Source organism: Cervus canadensis, chromosome 6, assembly GCF_019320065.1.
Source record: "Cervus canadensis isolate Bull #8, Minnesota chromosome 6, ASM1932006v1, whole genome shotgun sequence".
Lineage (NCBI taxonomy): Eukaryota > Metazoa > Chordata > Mammalia > Artiodactyla > Cervidae > Cervus > Cervus canadensis.
The window spans coordinates 6082419-6106206 of NC_057391.1; the positions used below are offsets into that span (position 1 = coordinate 6082419).

General features: G+C 40.1%; 1 protein-coding gene across 2 annotated transcripts; it reads left to right on the top strand.

Annotated features, from left to right (window-relative positions):
* Window positions 1-1961: 1961 nt before the first annotated feature.
* HMGCR (3-hydroxy-3-methylglutaryl-CoA reductase) lies at window positions 1962-22678 on the top strand. Of its 2 annotated transcripts, none has more exons than XM_043470690.1 (20): window positions 1962-2083; window positions 6686-6873; window positions 7292-7403; window positions 7684-7771; window positions 9256-9340; window positions 10253-10358; window positions 13014-13120; window positions 13211-13327; window positions 13762-13922; window positions 14034-14281; window positions 14395-14573; window positions 15560-15754; window positions 16106-16264; window positions 16406-16563; window positions 17317-17422; window positions 19216-19386; window positions 19676-19816; window positions 19905-20063; window positions 20541-20695; window positions 20833-22678. In XM_043470690.1, the coding sequence occupies exons 2-20, from the start codon at window positions 6709-6711 to the stop codon at window positions 20885-20887; spliced, it is 2667 nt and encodes an 888-aa protein (XP_043326625.1). In that variant the 5' UTR covers window positions 1962-2083; window positions 6686-6708; the 3' UTR covers window positions 20888-22678. The 2 variants fall into 2 exon arrangements, with proteins under 2 accessions (XP_043326625.1, XP_043326624.1); XM_043470689.1 differs by lacking the exon at window positions 1962-2083 and adding an exon at window positions 4117-4311.
* The last annotated feature ends 1110 nt before the right edge of the window (window positions 22679-23788 follow it).

The following is a 23788-nucleotide window of genomic DNA, read 5'->3' on the forward strand; positions in this document are numbered from 1 at the left end:
ATTTTGGGAGTCATATATAAGTCGTTTTAAGAACATAAAACTATTGCTTTCGAACTCATAATTTTATTGGAGTACATAATTAAGCAGAATTTGGGAATACAGTTTCCAGATCTCGGTCTAAAGCCTTTTTTGGAAAAACCTTCATAATCCTTATTTGAATTTACATTAGTAAGCATTTGTATAAACTGTAACTAATAATTCTGAGATATCTGGTCCTTTTGACTTATAGGGACACTAAAAGTATGACAAAGTTTCTACCTCTTATACAAATCTTTCTTCTTCCTTTTGATAAAACTCATAATAGGATACTTCAATTTTTGGTTAGTTCCCTTTGGTCTTCTTCACTGTGAAAACTCTTTCCTTCCATTATAATTAATTCAACAAATAATTAACAATCATCTAATTCTACGAAGAGGTATAAGATTCATAAAAGGCAGTTTTATGAATGTCTGTCATGTTGCCACTATAACCCCAGTGCCAACCAAGGTGCATTGCATATAATAGGTGTTCAAAAAGTATTTGGTAAAGAAATACAAATAAAGATCCTACACTGAAGAAGCAGTCTAAGTTTTAGCTCTAGGTTCAAATCCCAGTTTTCCTAATTCTTACCTGTTTGATCTAAAGTAAGTTGTTTAACAAACTCATTTTCCTTGTAAATGTAAATAATATCTATTTCATAAGGGTTATGAGAATTTAGCAAGAGAACAGTTTACTAAAACTTCTTCTGAGTGTATAGTATGTATCAGGGACTGCATTTCAAAATACAGGGCTTTAAAAATTGAGTGGGTTGCAATTTGTGTTCTTAAGACATTTCCACATAATAAAATAGTAACACAGGTCATATAATATGGACCTGTTTGGGTGTTCAAAGTAGGAAGAGATGACATATATTTAAGGGAATTAGGAAACAAGGTGATATATGAAATGGTCCTTGAAGGAGAGTTAGGATTTCACCAGTTAAAATGGGCAGGCATATCCAGATGGAACACAGAGCTCATAAACGGGAAGGTGAAATAGTACTGAGATGTCAGTTATTCTTTTGACTGAACATAAGGCTGAGGTAAGAAGTGAGAAACAAGCAAGAAATGTGGAGTAGGGCCATGCTGAGGTTGCCAGTTTCTTTAATCCAGTAGACAGGGAGCAACTCTTGATGTTTGGGGGCAGACCAATGGAATTATAGGATTTGAAGGTGGAAGCACCTAAGTGGAGAGACAGGTTAGGAGAGGTTATTGCATTATTTCAGCAAAGAGCTAATAAAGGCCTGCAGCAGGGAGTGGTCAGAGGCAACTGGACAGAACAAAGCAGGCACATTTCAGAGAATGGAGGGTCTGTGACTAGCTGGAGGGAGAGAAGGGGAGTGGGAGACGAGACGGGGCGAGTGGTTTGGGGAGAGAGACCCCGTGACTGAAGCCATTGACACTATTTACAGAAAGGGGTAAGTCGCAGGGAAGTGTGGGTTTAGGTTTCGGAAATGGGTCAGCTTGAGGTCTGAGTTTCTCCTTTCTGCCACCTTCCCTTTTTTATATCCAGGTTTTCAGGGCCACCTCCACTTCCCTCCTCCTCTATGCACTAAGACATTGTGCTTTCTCTTCTCGACCGGACCCTGCGCTGATCTTCAGGTTCCAATTATTCTGTTCCCCATAGTGCTCTCCCAGCCAGAATGACCCCAGGTCAGATCCTGGACTGGAGGACACTCCACCCGCCAGATCCCCTATCGTCTTCGCCTAGGCAGCTTCCATGCGTGCGCCTCCACGGCTCTATGACCAATAGGCAGGCCCCAGTGCTGGGATTCGACTCGCTATTGGTTGGCGGAGCCATGGTGAGAGATGGTGCGGTGCAGGTTCTCAGCACCAGCGAGAGCTGTGGGCGGTTGCTAAGGCGACCGTTCGTGACGTAGGGCCGTCAGGCCGAGCGAGCCCCAGATGATTGGCTAGACGATCGGACGATCCTTCCTTATTGGCCGCGGGGTCGTCCGGTGCCGAGCGTGCGTAGAGCGAAGGTTCCTTCCGCTCCGCGTCTCCGTTGACTGGAGACGGGCGGAGCGCCGGCTCCCGGGAACTGTGGCCTCTAGTGAGATCCGGAGGTGAGGAGGGCGGTGAGTGGGAGCGGGTTGGGGTCGTGTAGGTGGAGGTTCTCCAGCTCCGCCCGACCCTGCCGGGAAGGGGCAACCGGCACCCCCGGCTGATCCGGAGGGGAGCTGAGCGGGAGGTTTTGCCCCGGGTGGCGCCTCGGTCCGGCGGGGACTGCGAAGAGACGTCCTTGAGGCGCAGCTGGCCGAGCGGCGGCCCGCATCCATGCCGGGGAGCCGCGGGACAGGCTAGGCCTACGGGTCGGACGGGGGGCCCGCCTCTTCGGGGCTGCGGTCGCTGTCGATGGGCCGGCGGGGCATCGCCGCGTTCCCTGGCCCCGTCCGAAGCCGGCGGTGCTGGCTGCGCAGTCATGATCGTTGGGGCGACAAGGGTGCCAGGCGGGGTGACCTCGGAGTCCCCTTGATTCGATAAATTCTGGGGAGACTGTGGGGCAGCCCGGCCCGCAGCTCGAGGAGAGGACGCGAGAAAGTCTGTATGGTGCCGTGGTTCACGCCCATGCTTGCTGTTCTTACTGGGTTTACGCCCTGGCGCTGCTGTTCGTCAGCACCTTTCTGTAAAGTGACGGATGAGATCTCCATAAATGCTGCTGACTAATTCAGAGCTGTGGATCTGCATAGATGCCTCCGGTTATTTCCTGGAGAAACGAGTTGAGAGGATGCGAGAGCCCAAGGTAGAGACTTGCCCAAAGACTTGAACGATTCTTCTTTGGAGAGGCGTCTTCTCCTTGGTGTTGATTGCTGATGTCCTTTAGTCTAAATCCTGTAGGTTTTTCGGAATTATTTGGTTTTGGTATTTTGGCTAGGAGAAACGTACCTTGGAGATTCACAAATAGAACAGTCAATTTTTGCGGTAGGAGGAAGTTGATGTACTCCGTCTTAAATGGTCGTTTGAAATTGTTCAGGGATTGAAGACTTGCCTTCTCAGCATCACACAATGTGAAGAATGTATTTTTGTTGTTGTTGTTTGCTTGTGGATTGATTTTTCTCTTCATGCAGTGAGAAACAGTTTATGATTTAGAGGTAATGTAGCAAAGACTCAAAGTGTGCTTTGGGGATGGACTGGATTTTGAGGGCCTTCTTGGTGGTTGTGTCTTTCCAATTTGTGATAAAACTTGGCAGTAAAGACACTGAGAGTAATATCAAGGCTAAAAAATATGCAAAGATTAACATTAACATGTGAAACATTAACATGTGAAAACTTCGTGTATGTGGCATGAACATTTCAAGATGAAGTGTGTGCGCTAATATTTCATGTTCTCTTTTTATTCTTGTATGATCTAGTTTCTAGACTATGAATAGGTAACCACATCTGTATCAGTAGCTGTTTAGGTTGACCATATGAAATTGTTGATATTTGAAATTTGGCCATTTTTCCCCATACAAAAAATAGCAGTTTCATACAGTTCACTTAATACTTGCCTTTGTTAAAGAACTTTGGAGCTCTAGCTTTATAAGTGAATAAAAAGATATGTGATTTACAAAGAGGCGTCATGCCATAGAATTGAGTGTAGAGTCCAGGTTTCCCGATTCCAGTGCAAGAACTACCCCCCGCCCCCCACTAAGATACTGGGTTGAGCAGCAGAATGCTAATCCTTTTGGAATTAAAAATGACTCAGTACAAGACATGGTTCCTGCCCTCAAAGAGACAAAACATACACAGTAATTAATTTAAGAACAGTGTAAGATAGTATATAACCAAATACTGGAATATATAGCATAGGAAGAGCACTGAGTGGGAGGAAAGAATTAGGGTAGGAGGCCAAAGCATCCTTTTCTCTGCAGTTTGCCACAGTAGGTGGTTTTTGTAGCACATTGGATTAGAGTTTGGGGATTCAATTTAATTTAAATTATACATTCTTTTGAGTAATCTATGAAATGTTTGCAGCATACTTCTGTCTGTATGGACAAGGCACACATTGCCTAACTTGATTTTTTAATTTTTTATTATTATTTTTTTTAACTTGATTTTTTTTTAACTAAAATTTATTTTTATTGCAGCATGGCCTAAACACTTTGAATTTGCGTGAGCCATCCCTATTGCCTGCTAGTGCCATTTGCAACTGCTGATGAAGTTGGAGGATTGGATTCCATGCCATTTAAATGCTTTGCATAATCACAGGGATATAGGGAAGTTGCTAGTGGGAAATGAGATGTGTGTGCAATTATGGTGACTTTTGACACACCTTTGTACATTTGGTTACTCATTTTGTGTTTCCAAATAGGTGAGCTTCTCTGTGTTTGGGAATGGTTCATGGGATTCTGTGTCAATCTTTACCTGAATGTTGCAAAGATGACTTTACACCTAGGAAAGAAATGTCCCAGAATTGACAATGTTACCATGAAGCTTTTGAGGGAAAACATAATGTTCCTAATAATATTTAATAATGCTCAACCTATTTGTGATCAAATTGGGGTGCCTTCTTGCTAGCAGCTCAGATTTTAATTCTGCTGAGTTCACTTTCTGATAGTGAAAAATATATTGACTTGATAAGAGAATAGAATACTCTTTAAGTTGAGACGGCTTGGGGAGAAAGGAGTATTAAAAATTTTGACCTAGTTTTGAAATGTATTTTCAGTTAATTCGTCTTCTGGAACATTGATGCTATTAGACTAGTTTACAGGGTTTTGGTCTTTGTTTTTTTTTTTTTTTTTTGGTCTTTGTTTTTAAATATGAAGAAGTTACGTGATAGAAGGCCAGCATGAAAATCTCGGCTCTCATGAAGTTTTTAGTTGAAATGAAGTAGAGTTCAAACCTAAGATGCGATTCATATTCTCCAGTATTTCAAGTGCTAATTTAACAAAAGATATTTTTGTTATTGTTCATTTTCCAGGATAGTATAGAAAATATAACTTTTCTTCCCCACCCCCTCCTCCTCCTTAATATGTTCTCTGAATGCAGAGAACTGGGGCCCTTGAAGAGGGGGGAATTGTATCCATACCCTAGGGCCCTTTAAAAAAGTCATCTTTTTGGGTCAGGTTCAAGACGTGTCAATAACATGCATGCTACTGTAGCTTAAGAATTTATTTCTAAGTAGCAAGTATTTCTTGAGCAAGTGCTTTTAAGATATATGAGTGCAAGGCACTGGAGGATGAAACGAGGAATAGAACTCACGGAGGACGGTTGAAAAAACCTGAAGAGACACAGGCAGATGCATGCCACATTTACCTATCTCAGTGCCTGCCAGCCTTTTAAAATTGAGACCCACATTAAGAAATACATGTTATGTCAGAAGCCAGGACATACACTCATATCTATAATTTCATGAAACATAGTGTTTCAGGAAATAATACCTACCCATACCATATGTCTAACCCACAGCTATTTTTTTCTTTTAAAATGTTTGTTCTGACTCAGAAACTTGTTTTCATGATCTCATTGATGCAATGAAGGGATTATGACCTGCAGTTTGGAAACCAGGTATCTATATGGTGGTCTGGTGTGGCTGAGGTGTGAGAGGTGACACTTGGTAATTGTTCTGGTTCCTAAGTGTCTCTGATTTTCTTTTCCCTAATCCTTTAAATAGATTAATCCTTTATTTTCCTTAGTTTGATGCTTTTTTTATTTTCTTCTTCCATAAACAGATCGCTTGCTTAATTACCCTAAATGAAAGATTCATTTGAATTCTTGATTGTCAGTCAGTGGGCTTAAAATTTAATCTTAATTTTAATTGATTTTAATGGGTGGTTAATATGCTATATCATAAGCATTAATTTTAGTGTAAGAAGGCTTGCAAGTTCCGATATTAGAGATCAATAACTATATTAGATTTTTAAAAAATCAGAGTATCAAAATTATTATTATTTAGTCAACAAACATGGAGAAGCTTAGTTATGGTAGTCACTAGATCAAAATAACCCAAGTTCTGTTGGAAATGTCTGAATGCCATATATGTCTGCTTTGGCCAGCCAGCCCTATTCTTGTACTGGTCCAGCACTTTTATTAACTTAAAGTCTGGGGAAAGACCTCTAGTGACAGCAGCATTAGGAAGGTTTATTAAACATCATTTTCTTTTTTTTTTAACATCATTTTCTAGTGACAGTATGGCACGTGTTGTGTGGAATGGACAGGTCTAGTGGACTCCTGCCCTCGAGGAGCTTTATAAACTAAGATAGTGATTGATAGGAGGACACTGACGAGATCATGGTTTGGTATTTACCCTTTGCATAACTAGAATGTAGAGAGTGAGGGGGGTGCTCACACCCATTTTGTGGCAGGGTAATCAGAAAGTAAATGTGCGTGGTTGTTTCCCACTTCCGTTTTCTGCTTTACTGCTCTCCTGCTTGGCTTAGATAATAATCAGGAGCTGAGATATTGATTTGGTTTGATCTTAAATGCTCAAATTCATACAAGTGGTAAGAAATAGCTGCTTTTAAGCTGTTTGCTAGTGAATAATAGAGGATTTAAGTATTGTGAATAAAGGAGTAATGAGTCCTCTCATTTGAATTTTGTAATTATTTCCCGGAATTACAAGAATCACTGTCAAATAGTATTATCCTTAAGGTACAAGACACCGCATACAAAAGCAGGGTTTTAAAGGTTTTCCTGAAAATACAGTGAGCTGTATATTAAGTGTTCATACTTGGTACTCCTTCCAGGATCCAAGGATTCTGTAGCTACGATGTTGTCAAGACTTTTCCGAATGCATGGCCTCTTTGTGGCCTCCCATCCCTGGGAAGTTATAGTGGGGACAGTGACGCTGACCATCTGCATGATGTCCATGAACATGTTCACTGGCAACAGTAAGATCTGTGGCTGGAATTATGAATGTCCGAAGTTTGAAGAGGTTTGTGAGATTAATCTGATTGTTGACTCAATTACATTTTAAATTTCTCCTTTTAGAGACCATATAATCAAAAAAACTTATGAGTAAAATTTTTATTTCAGTATTCATAATTTATCTCAAATTTTCATTTACCTATATTTACTTGTATTTACTTCTAAAGATACTTTCCTTTTGCTTTTGATATAGAAATGAGTGTAATTGACTTTACCTAAGAAATCTAGCTTTCCTAAGTAACTTAACAGTAAAAAGTGATTGACTTAAACATTGGATGTTTAAAAATTGGGAGTTAATATTTTATTTGCATTTTAATATTTTATTTTACTTGTGCCTGCATTATCATGATGATACATAAACTAATGATGCCATACAAAATAAAAATTATTATTTTTGATTTGGACTTTTCTATTTCTCCCAATAGGATGTTTTGAGCAGCGACATCATAATTCTTACAATTACACGATGCATAGCAATATTGTATATTTACTTCCAGTTCCAGAATTTACGCCAACTTGGATCAAAATATATTTTGGGTAATAATTTATATATGACCTTTTTGTGTGCTAGCAAATGTTTTATTCCCTGTGGAAATTTACCTGCTTAGATCACATGGGTGGAAATGTGTGTGTTGCTTAACGTGTGCTGCATGTATTCAGTAGTTTCATTTCTTTTCATTCAAATTAGACATTCTGCTATTTGAGACCTTAATAATCTGGAGAAAATAATATTTCCTGCAGAATGTTGTAGGACTGTATGTTATTTGTGTGTAATAAGGGTGAAATTTTTTCAGCTTGTTGAATTTTGTCATTATAGGTATTGCTGGACTCTTCACAATTTTCTCCAGTTTCGTATTCAGTACAGTTGTCATTCATTTCTTAGATAAAGAATTGACAGGTTTGAAGTAAGTATTTAAAGCATAAATATACTTTCTTCCAAAATATATTGTTAAGAACTTTTCTTCTCCATGTTATAAAGCATTGCAATATTTAAATTACTGAAAGTTTATGGAAAATAGGGGAAATTTTTTCATTAAATCAGTTAGCTAATACCTGATAATGTTTTGCTGTGTTTCGTTTCCCATTTTTTTATGCTTGAAGGAAGCTTCTGAGATCATACTCTATATACTGCTTTATAACTTTTATGCTTATGAAAAGTTATAAACATCTTTGCATGTCCTTAACAGCTAGCTGTTGAGTATTTTCCTATGTGAATGTATTGTAGTTTATTTACTTAATCCTCTGAGTTGGATTTTTAGGTTATTTAATTTCTCCCATTAATAACAATACTGTGATAAATGTCTTTGTAGCAAATTTTTGTTCTTATTTTCCTAGGATACATCCGTAGGAGTGAAACAGTGGCTGTGTAGGTCTTTAGGGCTTTTAAGGGTCATTATTGCCAACATAACTCTCCAGAAAAGTTGTTTAGTTTATCCTTCCATAGGCAGTATTATAATTAATGAGAAAAGAATTATATACAGTATACTGGTTTTCCCTACTACCTGAAAATACAGCTCTCCTATGAAACCTTTTGTAAGTGAAGAAGCAATTACCTTAGAACACATCTTCCTAATGGATGCACACAGTGTGTATCTTTGAATTCAGTCATGTTCGACTCTTTGTGACCCTGTGGACTGTAGCCCTCCAGGCTCCTCTGTGCATAGGAACTCCCAGGCAAGAATACTGGAGTGGGTTTCCATTTCTTCCTCCAGGGGATCTTCCCCACCCAGGGATTGAATGCAGGTCTCTTGCGAGGCAGGTGCATTCTTCCTTCTGAGCCATGGGGAAGCTCTGGATGCACGCAACAAGTCGCGATGCAGCACAGATGCGCTTCAGGGCTGTGAGCTTGGCGCTGCGATGCCGAGCACAGATCCTGGGCAGTGCCACTCTGCTCCGGTGCCACAGCCTCTGTGCGGCTCCCTGCAAAGCAGACACTGCATGCTGTTTTCACTTCTCACCTTGTTTTTGTAAGAGTGAAAACCCTCTTTGGATTTCTTTTGGTTAGCAAAAATGAGTACTATGTAGGTCTTTCATAAAAGGGAAGTGGAGTAAAGTGAACTTTTGACAAGTGGGGGGGTACCTGTATTCCACTGTTTTCCCCCATACTAATTCATAAGAATGCATTTCTTTTCTTTTACTGATGATGCTGTTTTGCTATAAAATTATCAAAAGGTGTTTCTGTGTAAGCGTATTTACATTTTTAACATTAAAAATCTTCTTAAATAGTTTGACTCATAAATTTAGCTTTGAGGTTGTCAGAGGAGTATAGGGTATACCTCTTGGTCTGCAAAAGGTACACCAGGAGAAAGTTTTCTTTTAGGAAGGGATTTTTAGTGATATTTTTTCTTCTGTTAAATATACCTGATCACATTGTTTTTTTTCCCCCCAGTGAAGCTTTGCCCTTTTTCCTGCTGCTGATCGACCTTTCCAGAGCAAGTGCGCTGGCCAAGTTTGCTCTCAGTTCTAACTCACAGGTATTGTTCATGAGACATGAATGCAGGCGGTATTCTTTTCTCTCAGGCTGTTTACATTAATAGGAAAGATTAATAGAAAAATCTTGGACTTTTTCGCAGTCCATGATTCAGGAGTTGCATATAATTTTGTCCAGTCTTAAGACGGGTCTTCTTAGGTACCCTAGGAACTGTCCCATTTATTTGCCAACTCAATTGTAATTCCACAGCTTCTAAAATTTGGAATTTTCTCCATTTTCCTTTTTGAAGGTGTCAGAACGTAAGGTATTATGTCTTTTGGATAAATTAGAGTATCTACCTATTGAAACGTATTAGAGAACAGACAGTATCTAAGGGAAGAATCTCAGGGTAGATTGATTTCTGAACCCCTTGAATTAACACTAGCATTATTTCATCGAAAGTTTCATCTTGGTGTTCATTAGTCACTTTAAAGAATGTTAACATTTTTAGTAATACTGAGTATAAAAGATCATGTACTTCTGCCCTGAGTATGTATTTTATGAATATTTATGATCATTCGAGCATTTTGACAAGGATATTTAAGTTTCATAATACTTAACATGATTTCAAAAAATTTTAAACTAAGAACGTGTGTCAGTGAGTGGTAGCCAAAATATAAAATGATGTAGGAATTTATGTGGGATATAAATGGCAGGACTAATATACTACCTCAAAGGAATCTTCCTAAGAAATAACTAATTCAGTGGGTGGGGGATGCAGAGCAGTGTACATATTCTTTTTTTAGACCTTTATATTATTATTATCCTTTATATCTGGAATGCCTGTTAGTCTTATCATATTGTGTATTTTTTTCTTAATATAGTAAATTCGATTTAGTAAAAGCCTGGGGATGCTCTAAAAGTTTTTAAAGTTATCTCCTACCTTCTCCTCATTTGCTATGTTTGTCTGTTTTAGGATGAAGTCAGGGAGAACATTGCTCGTGGGATGGCAGTTTTAGGTCCCACCTTCACCCTGGATGCTCTTGTAGAATGTCTTGTGATTGGAGTTGGTACCATGTCAGGTTTGTAAACAATTTTTAATATACTTTAAAATTAATTTGTAGAAGAGAGAGAGGAACACATTATATTGTGTTAGTTATTCTTAAAGTCTGACTTTTAAAAGTCTGACATTACAAAAATTAAAAACTATTTAATTGTATGAATATGTAGGTATATTTGATCTGACCTTTTGTGTGTCTGCTTTAGTGAAAACTGAGCAATTACTGATTTATTTTCGCTCTTACTATCTCAGCATCTTTTCTGGTGCTCCACTTTTTTGATGACTTTAAGATGTTTTTGTTTGGTTTTTAACCAAGATTGTGTTCTAGGCTCATTTAGAAAGCCATCTTCCAGCCCCTGATGTCATCTGGACTGACTTAATGACTCGGTTCCTTTTGTTTTAACTGTCATGTAGAAGACAATGCAAAAGTTGGGAGTTGGACAGATCTAAGTTGGGTCCACCTAACAGAGTGGTTAGGAAGATTTAAGCAATATGCAGTACATCTTAGCACTGAGCCAGCACTGACCCTAAAATATATGTTTATTCATCCTTAATTGGATAGTAGAGAACTAGATGTTAAACATCAAACATAGGACTCCATTATATAGGACAGAAATTATGGCCTCATGGAAATTTGCCAGAAAGAATATATCATGCTGTTGTCAAGGTTTCCTAATCATTGAGATTATACTTTATGGCTTTCTCATGAGGGCCACACTTGGCTAACTGCTCTTCTACTGTATTTCCCAGTGCCTTGGTGTCCTCAATAAGGGACTTTATTCTTTCAGAAGTAAATCAACTTTTTCTTTTTCCTTTTTTTTTTTTTTTCAGAAGTAAATCAACTTTTAAGAGAGTAGTTAGTTGTCATTATTAGCTGAGATCTGTTCACTAGATTGTGTATAAGTATATATAATGTTTCTTCTAACTTTCGGAGGGTAAATTTATTATTTTTTCATTTATTTAATCTATCATTCAAAACAAAACTTACTCAGCAATATGTTTTTAAAAAGTTTTAAAATGTATATTTCTTAAAATTTACTTTTTTGGGGTATAGTTTTAAGTTTTGACAAAGATGTAGTCATGTAACTGCCACCACAGTCAAGAAAACATTTTTGACCAGGTGAAAATATAACTGTGATTTTATTCAAGCAGAACAGTATATAAGAAGATGAGAGGAACTGGTAGTGGGCTGTGAAACCAGGGATTATTCATTTGAAAACGATGTGGAAAGCAGTGGAAACTGATATGGGAAGTAGGGCGATGACTTTGGTCAGGATAAGGCATATGGATGAAGGAAGTGATTCAATTTGATGTGGGAAAAGCCAGCAAGGAGGCCTTTACAGCCATACAGAGATGGGAAATAAGTGATTTGGCTCAGAGTAGAATAAAAGGACGGATTTAATACCTATTAACAAGGAAGTAACCCTTGGGAAAGTCAGTGAAAAAGAAACAAGTCTACTTCTTGGAAGAATATAGTGCTGTCCACGCGTAACACAGTGGCACATGGCCCTGGGCCAGAGTGAGGAAGGATGCCTGCAGAACCTGGGACACCCGTGGCTACTGCTGTATAGAGGGAAAGAGTGGACAGCCGGGGCTTAGAGCACTGGGCAAGTATGGTTTTGATAGTCTCAAGTTTGCAAAGAAAGTTCTGTTTGGCTACTACTTAAATGTAGGTTGTTCATAATGCTTTTGTCATTGTAATTTAGCATTCTCTTGAATTTCTGCCTTGAGAGTAATAGCTATAGAATTTTTAGGAAATACAGTATATGCTTTTTTCTTTCATTTAGTCCAATGATCTAATACAATTCAGAAAATAAAACCCAATGTTGAATTTTTTTAAGTTTTGTATTACTCTAGTTAGCAGTTTTTATGGGAGAAGGGGATCAATTTTTATGTTTTCAAAACCATTTTATTTTTAATATGAATAGCATCAGAAATAGGTTTTATGTTTTATATTCAAGTTTATTTGTAAAGCGAGGGAGTACGATTTGATAATCTAATCTTTTCCTAGCTCTGTTCCCTTCTATTTGAGAAGATTACCAAATGACACCTGAAACATTTGGTAATTTTGGATGTTGGATTGCCTTTCTGTGTTACATCATTTTTCAAAGAGATCAATGAAATGAACTGAAATTTTAAGACTATTAGTAGATACCACAGAGGTTGTATTGAAATGACAGTTGCGTAGTGCACATAAAATATTGATTATGATACTGTATCAAGAATGATATAACAGGCAGTGTGTTTTACAAGAAGTCCTTGGTCCTCAGGTGAATTGGTTCTGTGGTGATGAATGGGATTGGACTAGCAGGATAACGGGGTGGAAGGTGTTTGCCCCATTAGAGTTCTGTCCCTGATATCCATCCTATCTCAAAACAGTATGGCCATCTGGTAAAACGGGTGACCGGGTGGCATTAAGCACTGCCGTGCCCGGCGCTGTGCCTTCGGGGGCGTGGGAGGGCACGGGGTCCCTGCCCTCAGGGCGGCCGCCCCTGTGCCCTGGGGCTTCCCAGCACGTCCGAGCTCCTGACTGCCTTTTCCAGTAGGTGGCAAGGAGCGTCCTACACCAGTATCTCACGCATTCGTCTACCTGTAGGAGGAGCCTTGTGATGCCGGCAGCCCCAGAAATACAATCCTACCTACTCCCTCATTCATGCTTTCCTTTTTCTCTAACCAGGGGTGCGTCAGCTCGAAATCATGTGCTGCTTCGGCTGCATGTCGGTTCTCGCCAACTACTTTGTGTTCATGACTTTCTTCCCAGCTTGTGTGTCCTTGGTTCTAGAGGTAAGAACTGTTCTTCTTTACGGCACTATAAAAGAGGATTTCTCATTACACAGTCGGCAACTTCTAACATAACACTGACTTCCTTCGTAGCTTTCTCGGGAAAGCCGCGAGGGCCGTCCAATCTGGCAGCTCAGCCATTTTGCCCGAGTCTTAGAAGAAGAAGAAAATAAGCCAAATCCTGTTACTCAGAGGGTTAAGATGATTATGGTAATTACATAGATTTCCTCTCCTCTCATTATCTTTGGTTCCAATATCATATTCTGCTTTTCAGGGTTTTTTTTGCCCTTCTTGTCTTTCTACAGTTTTTGGCTCTTTCACTGATATTCCTCTTCCTTTTTTTTTTTTTTTCCCCTCTTATCTTTTTCATCATTCCTTATGAGATCTCTGGTCTTCTCTCTGCTTTAAATGGATTTTTCAAATCCTTCCACTTTCTCTTTCATTAAACTCTGTTCTTTTGGGGGAATGTTCTCGGCCTGTCCCTGGGTCACCCCTTTGCTCAGTCACGTAGCAAACCTGGGGCTTTCTTTACCTGGTGAGGGAGGGCACAGGAGGAAGACGGTGTTTGGTTATCCACTTGCAGAATGTGAGTTTAGGCTCCATTGACATGTAGAGGGTACATGGTTTTTAAATTTTTATTTCAGTCTCTAGGCTTGGTTCTTGTTCACGCTCACAGTCGCTGGATAGCTGATCCTTCTCCTCAAAACAGCACAGCGGACAATTCTAAGGTTTCTTTAGGATTGGATGAAAATGTGTCCAAGAGAATCGAACCAAGTGTTTCCCTCTGGCAGTTTTATCTCTCTAAGTAAGTTCCTGAGCCCTACTTTGAATCACAGCACTCTATGCTTCTGACAGTTTAGGTTATGCCTTTTTTATTTCTGAGTAATAACATTTTAATTTGCTTTCTTTTATTTAGAATGATCAGCATGGATATTGAACAAGTTATTACCCTAAGTTTAGCTCTCCTTCTGGCTGTCAAGTATATCTTCTTTGAACAAGCAGAGACAGAATCTACACTCTCGTTAAAAAATCCTATCACATCTCCTGTAGTAACCCCAAAAAAAGTCACAGACGATTGTTGTAGACGTGACCCTGTATTGGTCAGAAATGACCAGAAATTCCATGCAATGGAGGAGGAGGCCAGGAAAAACAGAGAAAGAAAAGGTGATTTCTTATTCTCTTCATTTTCCATTCTTCCAGTGTTGATTTGTCAAGAAGTTGAGTCTTTTTTAAAGTACAATTTCAGCGTCTGAGATTTCTTTTGATCTCTTGAACAGTTGAGGTTATAAAACCCTTAGTGGCAGAAAATGACACCTCAAACAGAGCTACATTTGTGGTGGGTAACTCCTCCTTACTCGATGCTCCACTGGAACTAGAGACACAGGAACCTGAAGTTGAACTTCCCACAGAGCCTCGGCCTAATGAAGAATGTCTACAGATTCTTGAGAATGCAGAGGTGAGAAAATAGACTCAAGCTTGTTTCTTAAGAAAAGGAGTTTTTTATTAAAGGAAGGAAGGACGTTAGAGCCTCTGAGTACCTGTAAGTTCTCAGCACAGTGTTACATGGTTTACAGGTCCTGGTCTCATTATTTATTCCCTGCAACCTTGTAAGATAAGTATAGTTTTCTCCATTTTTTAGATGAGAAAATGTTGACTGTAGGAGGGTTAATTAAGTATGTCCCAAAGTAAAACCGAAAACGGTAAAGCTGGGATCAAGAGTCCAAGATTTACTGACTGAAGACGCAGTGCTCTTTCTACTATCATTTAATAAAGAGAGGAGCAACTGCTGTGTTCTATGTGTGTGTTAAGGCCTAGGAAAGCTTCAACACAGAAATGAATTTCAGAGAAAGAAGAGAGGTTTGAGGGGCTTTTTGTTTGTTTTTGTGTTTTTAAAGTAAGCTTGATGCTCCTGAGGATGCTTGTTTTCTTTCTAATGTTTGAAGAGGATGTCCTGCTGACAATCCCTGTTTGACTTAGGGGTTTAGCATGACTGTTACGTTCCATTCCTATCTGCTTACTCTGATTCATTCCGAATTTATGTGCATGTGAGTGAGAGTAGATTTTGTTTCTTTCTCACTTTCCCTCATTCTTTTTAATATGTGTACCAGTATCTCAACTGCCATGCTACATACAAAACTTACAGGGTGGGTGTCAGAATCTTAATTATGAAATTTTTTCCCCCTATGTATGTCACTTGCAAAATTTAGTGTTTTGGCTTAACATTTTGTTTAGCTTTCGCATTTTTATAGAGAATTTTTATTTTGATGTTCTCATTTCTACTCAAATCATCTCCTTTAGAACTTCAAATTCCTTTGGGTTCTCAAAGTACTGTTTGTATAAAATAGTCTATTTATTATGAATAGTATGAAGTATGATTCTTCAAGTCTATTTTCATTTCCCTCTATCAACCCCCTTCCATTTTTTTTTTTTCCATTTCTTTAGAAAGGTGCAAAATTCCTTAGTGATGCTGAGATCATCCAGTTGGTCAATGCAAAGCATATCCCAGCTTACAAACTGGAAACTCTGATGGAGACCCATGAACGAGGTGTATCTATTCGCCGACAGCTACTTTCCAAAAAACTTCCAGAGCCTTCTTCTCTCCAGTATCTCCCTTACAGAGACTATAATTACTCCTTGGTATGTTATTTTCTTTATTTGAGCAGCTTTATTTTATAGCTTTAGTCTTTCAGTCTTCTTCTTGATTCGTCTTTTAAACTTTCATAGTTTTATAAAACATTTTCCTTTTGAATTCATTTTACTGTAATTTTGTATTCTACTTATGGTATGGATCATAAAAATTCAAAAATACTTTCCCTGTTATTTACAGTCATTACTCAAGAGTTTAGTGTTTTCAAAACTTTTTAAAGAGTAAATAAAAAAACTAATTGAAAAATACACTAAAGGATTAAGTTTGAAGGAAGTTACTAATGACAGGGGCTGGGTATTTGGAATATAGATTTTTACTTGGTGCCTGACTTTACCTTTTAGGTGATGGGAGCTTGCTGTGAGAATGTTATTGGATACATGCCCATCCCTGTTGGAGTGGCAGGACCTCTGTGCTTGGATGGAAAAGAATTTCAGGTTCCAATGGCAACGACAGAAGGCTGTCTTGTGGCCAGCACTAACAGAGGCTGCAGAGCAATAGGCGTAAGTAGGCAGTTATGTATCTGCCTCTCAAGATACTCTCTAGACAGTGAGATGAGATTTGGGGACAGTCAAGGAGACCTTTTGGGACAAGCAGAATTGTTTTCAGGATTAATGTCTGCTCTTGTCACACCCTCTTGATAGCTTGGTGGAGGTGCCAGCAGCCGAGTCCTTGCAGACGGGATGACTCGTGGCCCAGTGGTGCGTTTTCCACGTGCCTGTGACTCTGCAGAAGTGAAGGGCTGGCTTGAGACAGCAGAAGGGTTCACAGTGATGAAGGAAGCATTCGACAGCACCAGCAGGTGTGTGGGGGTTGGGGGGCGAGGGGGCTTCTATGTGCATTCACATTTATTTCAGAACCAGTGCCATACTCAGGATGGCTAAATATAACTGTGAACATATTGCCTTCTTAAGATGATGCAACGAAACATCAATTTTAAATCCATGCTTTCAGAATAGTGATATTAATTCTTGGTTGGGATGGAGTGGGTGGGGTGGGGTGGGATGGGCAGAGCAGAATATTGATTTCAGTGAATATCTACATAGAGGTTAGTTAGAAAAAATAGTGGGAGCTAGTAAGTTTGTATGTTGGATTTACAAGGCTCATTTTGATTAGGCTATTGCCCTAGAAGAGTTTTGATCTAAAATTGCCCTAGGGCAGGATTGCCTGAGAAAAAGATTTTCCAAGCAGGATAGAGGTAAATAAATTAGTGTAGTAGATTTACTTTGACTATCCTTAAATTGATAAGGATAGTCAATATAAATGATAACCCCAAGTATAGTTCAAGCTTTTATGCTTGTTTTTATTATGAACTTTTAAAGTTTATTTGTCATGAAATGACTTTCTGCACCCCTTCCTTCTTGTAACATGTAAGAATGAGATACAGCTGAAGCAGTATTCTAATAGAATGTTTAATTAAAGAAGAAAAGACTTCTAATATGTAGTCTCCATGAGTTTTCTCTTAAGTATAAAATGAACCAACTAAGCTAGACTTTAGGATAACATCCATTTTCTTCAAAAAGTAAAAGAAAGTCTTTGCTGCTTTTGTTTAAAGGTTTGCACGTCTGCAGAAACTACACATGAGTGTGGCCGGCCGCAACCTGTACATCCGTTTCCAGTCCAGGTCAGGTGACGCCATGGGGATGAACATGATTTCAAAGGTGAGCACGGATGCACTGTAACAGACTTTGCTGGAGTGATTATCCCTGAAGAGGGGAGCAGACTCACTCTTTATCCCCTACTGTATTTTTGAATTTTATACCCTGTGCACATACTACTTACTCAAGGAGTTAATTGATTGAAAGATTTGTATTGAAAGGTCAGTATTGATACATGTAGGTCATGTTATATAAATCAGGCATTTGTTGGTTGGTATTGTTCATATTTGAGATATTTAATCTGGACTTAGCATTGTGCATGTTCTGGGTCTACACTGAAGGGCCAGGAGGAATCTGGGGATTAGTGCTTCAAAACTTTGTCCTGTAAACTGAAAGAGGACTTATTCTAGAGACTTCAAAACATACGTTTAAAAAGCCAAGTTCATGTGTGTGTAGTTCCTTTAATTATCTCCTTATAAGAAGACTGTGTATAACTCATCTTTTTTCTACTAATATTTGTTATTTATCAGATAGAAATGTAAAATTTTAAAGTCAAGTAGTCAGGCTAATTGTGCTTTCCCAGTTATAAACACTATTCAGAAAGAGAATATAGTGACTAAATACATATGCTTTAAAAATTTCCAGTAAATAGCAGTTCCTGAAGAAAAAATTACAAATAGAATTACTTTGACCCAGCAGTTCCACTTCTGGGTAGACACCCAAAAGAATTGAAAGCAGAGTCTCAAAAAGATGTTGGTATAGCCACGTTCATAGCAGCATTCACTGTCGCTAAAGAAGCCCAGATGTCCACCCACAGATAAAGTGTGGGAGGCACATACAGTGGAATGTTATTCAGCCCTAAAAAGAAAGCAGAAAGAAAGAAAAGAAAGAGAAGTCGCTCAGTCGTGTTTGACTCTTTGCGACCCCGTGGACTGTAGCCTGCCTGGCTCCTTCATCTGTGGGATTCTCCAGGCGAGAATACTGGAATGGGTTGCCATTTCCTTCTCTGGTGGATCATCCCAACCCAGGGATCTAACCTGGGTCTCCCACATTGCAGGCAGATGCTTTACTGTCTGAGCCACCAGGGAATCCCCAAAAAGAAAGCATGCCACATGCTAAATGTGCATGAGCCTGGAGGGTCACGTACTAAGCGAAAGAGTGGTCACATAAAGAGAAGCACTACATGATTCCGCCTGAAGAGTTAGCTCGGCTAGTTAAATCCATAGGAACAGAAAGAAGGCTGGTTGCCAGTGGGTGCGGGGAGTGAGGAGATGTTTAACGCGCATAGCTTGTGGAGATTGCTGACACAGCAATGCGAAGGTTCTTACCAAAACTGAACTATACACTAGAAAATAGTCAAGACGGCAAATTCTGTACTGTGTATTTTACCACAGGTAAAAAAATTTTTTTTAATTGGGTTTTTAAAGTATGAGTTAATTGAATTAAGTTGATTAGAAGTCCTTGGAAGGCTTGTTATATTCTATGTAAATCCACATTCTATTTACAAGACTTAGTTTAATGTTTGAGTTCTCTTTGCTGGCTTTGGTAACTTGGGCTTGTAGGTAACAATTAAATAACTAGAAAAGGGGATTTATGACACATTGGTCATGGATTGGGGTCCTCACCCCCAGTGACACGAATATAGTATTATATTCTCATTGTATCCTCATCATACAATTCATCAGTGACTACAAAGAACTTCATTTTCATATCAAAAAAATTAGGAAAAGATTATTATTATAGTTATTGTATTTAGAAGTGTTAGTATTATTAGATACAAAGAAAGCCTCCAATTCATAAATAATTTTGTGTGTTTTAATGTAGTTTTTCTTTTGTTTTCTTTCTTTGGCTAATAGGGTACAGAGAAAGCACTTTGCAAACTTCAGGAGTATTTCCCCGAAATGCAGATCCTGGCAGTTAGCGGTAACTACTGTACGGACAAGAAACCTGCGGCTATCAACTGGATAGAGGGGCGAGGAAAGTCTGTGGTCTGTGAAGCTGTTATTCCAGCCAAGGTTGTCAGAGAAGTGAGTGGATGACGAGTTTATTTTGTTAATCTTTCACTGGATTACAGAATTGGGAAGAGAAATAGTCACATTCTAAGTAAACTTGAACATATAGGTGTATGTTTTATGTTCAAGATGACTGCTTCATTCACAGACCAAACGTTACTGCTACTTTCTCTTGAGGTCAGGGCTTACATGGGGCCGCATCTACACTCCCTTGTTTTCTGGAGGCACTGAAAGTAAGTAGATCTGGTAACCCATTCCTCATCTTCGGGGGAAGACGTAAAATGTGCACAACTCTGTGTCCTAGGTATTAAAGACTACAACAGAGGCTATGATTGAGGTCAACATTAATAAAAACCTGGTGGGCTCTGCCATGGCTGGGAGCATCGGCGGCTACAATGCCCACGCAGCAAACATCGTAACTGCCATCTACATTGCCTGTGGACAGGTGAGGGCTCCAGCCTCCACCTTTCTTGTCTTTTGTCATTCTAAAGAAAGAGAAATTTTATATTTTTACTTTCTTTTTTCTTTTTCAGGATGCAGCACAGAATGTTGGTAGTTCGAACTGTATTACTTTAATGGAAGCAAGCGGTCCCACGAATGAAGACCTGTACATCAGCTGCACCATGCCATCTATAGAAATAGGAACCGTGGGTGGGGGGACCAACTTGCTCCCTCAGCAGGCCTGCCTGCAGGTGAGACGGGGCACCGCCTACAGTCGCCCCGAGCCCCGTTCTGACTCGTTCAGGTCCTCTGTGTTGCTGCCTGATCCCACATGTCACTCCCCTCTCATTTCAGCGGTGTTTTCATTCGTTTCCCACCAGTCTAATGCAGTGTGGATAAGTGCGCCGCTAGCCAGGCCACGGGTGTTAGGGTCGCTGTAGTGTAGCCACCGTATACTGGCTGTCAGATTTTGAAAACGTAGCACACCCTGTGGAGCCTGGTTCTGTTCTAACGCTGCAGTTGTTGCTGGGTTGCTCGGGCGTGTCTGACTCTGCGGCCCCATGGACTGCAGCACGCCAGGCTTCCCTGTCCTCCTCTATCTCCCAGAGCTTGCTCAAACTCGTGTCCACTGAGTTGGTGACCTAGTTGCCCTCGTTTTAGTTGGTTGAGTAGGAAGTTGTTGCCATGACTGGGAGGTTGAGTCCTGCTGTGTCTGTCCCTGGCTGCAGATGCTAGGCGTCCAAGGAGCGTGCAGAGACAACCCCGGGGAAAATGCCCGGCAGCTTGCCCGAATCGTGTGCGGCACGGTGATGGCTGGGGAGCTGTCTCTGATGGCAGCACTGGCAGCAGGTCATCTGGTCAGAAGTCACATGATTCACAACAGGTAAGACTTACAGATTCGTTTGATATATTTTCCCTGTGCTTAAAATATGCAGTATAAAAAACCTACCTGTCAGATAACAAGTCCCAGCTTATCATTTTGCATTCCTGATATTTTGCATATCTCCTTTTCTGCCATAGGTCAAAGATAAATTTGCAAGACCTCCAAGGAACTTGCAGTAAGAAGGCAGCTTGAACAGCCTGACCGTTCAGAACTAAAAAACGGGTGTTGGGTTCTAAAGGACTAACATAAAATCTGTGAATTAAAAAACTCAGTGCAGTGTCGTGTTGAGAATGAATAGACATGATCAGTGAGACGACTGCTTGGTTTTTGGCTCTTTCAGAATGATTGAGGTTCTTTCCATGCAGAGTTCTCAGATCTGAAAACAGTTTACATGCTTTACATGCTGTGTCCTCTGCCAAGATCTCGACATGGATATTATGCCTTTATAGCATCACAGATGGTAATCTACAGCACACTTCTGAAGGAGAATACAGCTGGAAAAAAAAAACAACTGTTTTCTCTTCATGGAACTCATGGAGAACAGTGTGAGATTGAACCCTCCTCTTGTCCACACCTGCCCAGCCCCAACCCTGGGTTGAAAATGGATTTTTAAATTATATTGTAGCTGACAAAACTCCTGATTTCATAGTTAATTTATTAAGTCCGGGTTGTAGACCTTTAAGAAATAAGAGCTAAGTTTATTTTTTGTAAACTAATACTTCATTTGGTGCTGGTCTGTTTTGATTTTGGGGGATAGCCAACATAATTCTTCAGAAGGGGACCTGCTTTCTTCAAAGGAAGAATTACTCTTATTCCCAGATTACAGAATAATGTGCTAAGCAGTGCTAAACAGTTCTCTTTCAAGAAAACAAATTACTGCATTTATTTCTGCAGGCTATTTGTTCAGAGAGGACTCTTGCCTAAATATAAATGTTTGTCTAGATTGATTATAACATCTTTCAGTATATAAGGCTATAAGAAGCAGAGTTTTGTGCTCTTTATTAAAGATACAAGAGCTCTTAATATTGCTTAGACAAAGGTGACTATTTATCAATGACATACAAGTCTGTGACCTCTCTCAGAACTCAGAGGGTGGAAAAGGACAGGTTTGGAAGAAAATTTACCATTTCTTGAAGCCAACTTAAAAATTTCTTAAGAGACACAAATTTATTTAGCTGAAAAATCTAGGTAGTTTTTTGTAAAGAACTGTACCAAATCTGTATATGTTGTAATAAAGTTTCTTGTGCTAGGAGTTTATTGAAAGTGTTCAAGAAATAAATAAAAATCAACTGATATTCTGGTAAAATACTCTAAGCTTGGGCCAGAGCAGACAGTATTCTTTAATGTTGTCCAGGAAACCCTGGCTTGCTTGTTGAGCCTAATGAAGGGGACAGTCCTCTTTCAGAGCCAGTGAAGGCACCGCGTGAGTGGCCTTGGAGGGAGTGTCCCTCGTCCTGTGGCCAGGAGGTTGGTGGCTGAAAGGTTCACATGGGGCTCTTTGATGGACCTACCAAAGCTTCCTCAGGGGGTCAGCAGAGTTGTCGAATCTTTTTTTTTAATGTATAACTTTTGTATAAATAATAAAGAATTCCTTATTTTGTATTACATCAAATGCTTCAAGTGTTGGTCTTGGAAACCTGGAGGCTCATGCGGAAGATGGACTTTGAGAACCATTCCCGTCATGCCATGGCAGCATGGGGAGCCGGAGTGGTGGTGTCTGCTTTATTGTTGGGAAGACTGACATTTTCTGTTGTACGTAAAAGTTTAAATTGTTTCTGTTGTGACTTTTCAGCCAGTGACTTCTTTATCTGAATTTTTTATGGAAGTGGCAATGAAAAATATTTTGGGTCCTCATTTTGGTGACTGTAACCCATATCATCTTGCTAAACTGATGTTTTGTACAATTACTAAATTGTATACATTTTGTTATACTTTTCCCCCCCCAGTTCCAGTAAATTATGAAAAGGAAGTTAATACTGATAAGTGTAAGCAGTAACTATTTTTTTGTTTGGATTAACTATAGGCCTGTCTGGGATTTAGAAGACTTCTGGTCAGTGTGGTACCTCTAATGTGAATTGGTGTCCCAAGACCATTCATCATTCTCCATAATCTTCTCCAACTTTACAGGAGCGGCAAGCCAGTTTAATACGTGCATTAAGCCTATCTTCCTTATACTTTGAATTGTTCAGATTTATCCTCTCAGCTGGACTACTTTTGGATATGAGGGGTGTGACGGTTAGCTGAGAGGGAGAAGCCATGAAGACTGGACAGCCGAAACCAAACGGCCATCACATGAGCGCACACAAGCTGCCCCGCTGAGTCAGCGTAATGCAGCTGAGGCGGGCCTCCTCAGACGCTGATCCTGTTCACTCACGATCTCTGACTTCACACACACACACACACACACACACACACACACCTGCTGAGGCGGGCCTCCTCAGACGCTGATCCTGTTCACTCACGATCTCTGACTTCACACACACACACACATACACACACACACACACACACACCTGCCCCGCTGAGTCACACACACACCTGCTGAGGTGGGCCTCCTCAGACGCTGATCCTGTTCACTCACGATCTCTGACTTAACACACACACACACACACACACACACACCTGCTGAGGCGGGCCTCCTCAGACGCTGATCCTGTTCACTCACGATCTCTGACTTCACACACACACACACACACACACACACACACACCCCCCTGCCCCGCTGAGTCAGCATAACGCAGCTGAGGCGGGCCTCCTCAGACGCTGATCCTGTTCACTCACGATCTCTGACTTCACACACACACACACACACACACACAAAGCTGCCCCGCTGAGTCAGCGTAACGCAGCTGAGGCGGGCCTCCTCAGACGCTGATCCCGTTCACTCACAATCTCTGACCTAACTGCCAGTTACACAGATGTGTATGAACCCCTAAGAACCAAGCCCAGATATTTGAAAATCATTTTGGATTTTTCTCCCAAGGTGACAGGTGATCACTTGTCCAGTTGGCCCCCTCGAGAGAGGAGCAGGCTGGGCAGGAGACAGGGAAGGAATTTCATCTCCTTAACTGCCTGGCTGATTGGATGAGCAGG

What these genes read in the sequence shown, in the direction of transcription:
- HMGCR (XM_043470689.1), top strand. Translation starts at nt 4,254, where the DNA reads ATGGTGACTTTTGACACACCTTTGTACATTTGGTTACTCATTTTGTGT. An exon ending in CTCTCAGTTCTAACTCACAG is followed by an intron (nt 9,341 to 10,252) that starts GTATTGTTCATG and finishes TGTCTGTTTTAG; the next exon opens with GATGAAGTCAGGGAGAACAT. An exon ending in GAGACTATAATTACTCCTTG is followed by an intron (nt 15,755 to 16,105) that starts GTATGTTATTTT and finishes TTTACCTTTTAG; the next exon opens with GTGATGGGAGCTTGCTGTGA.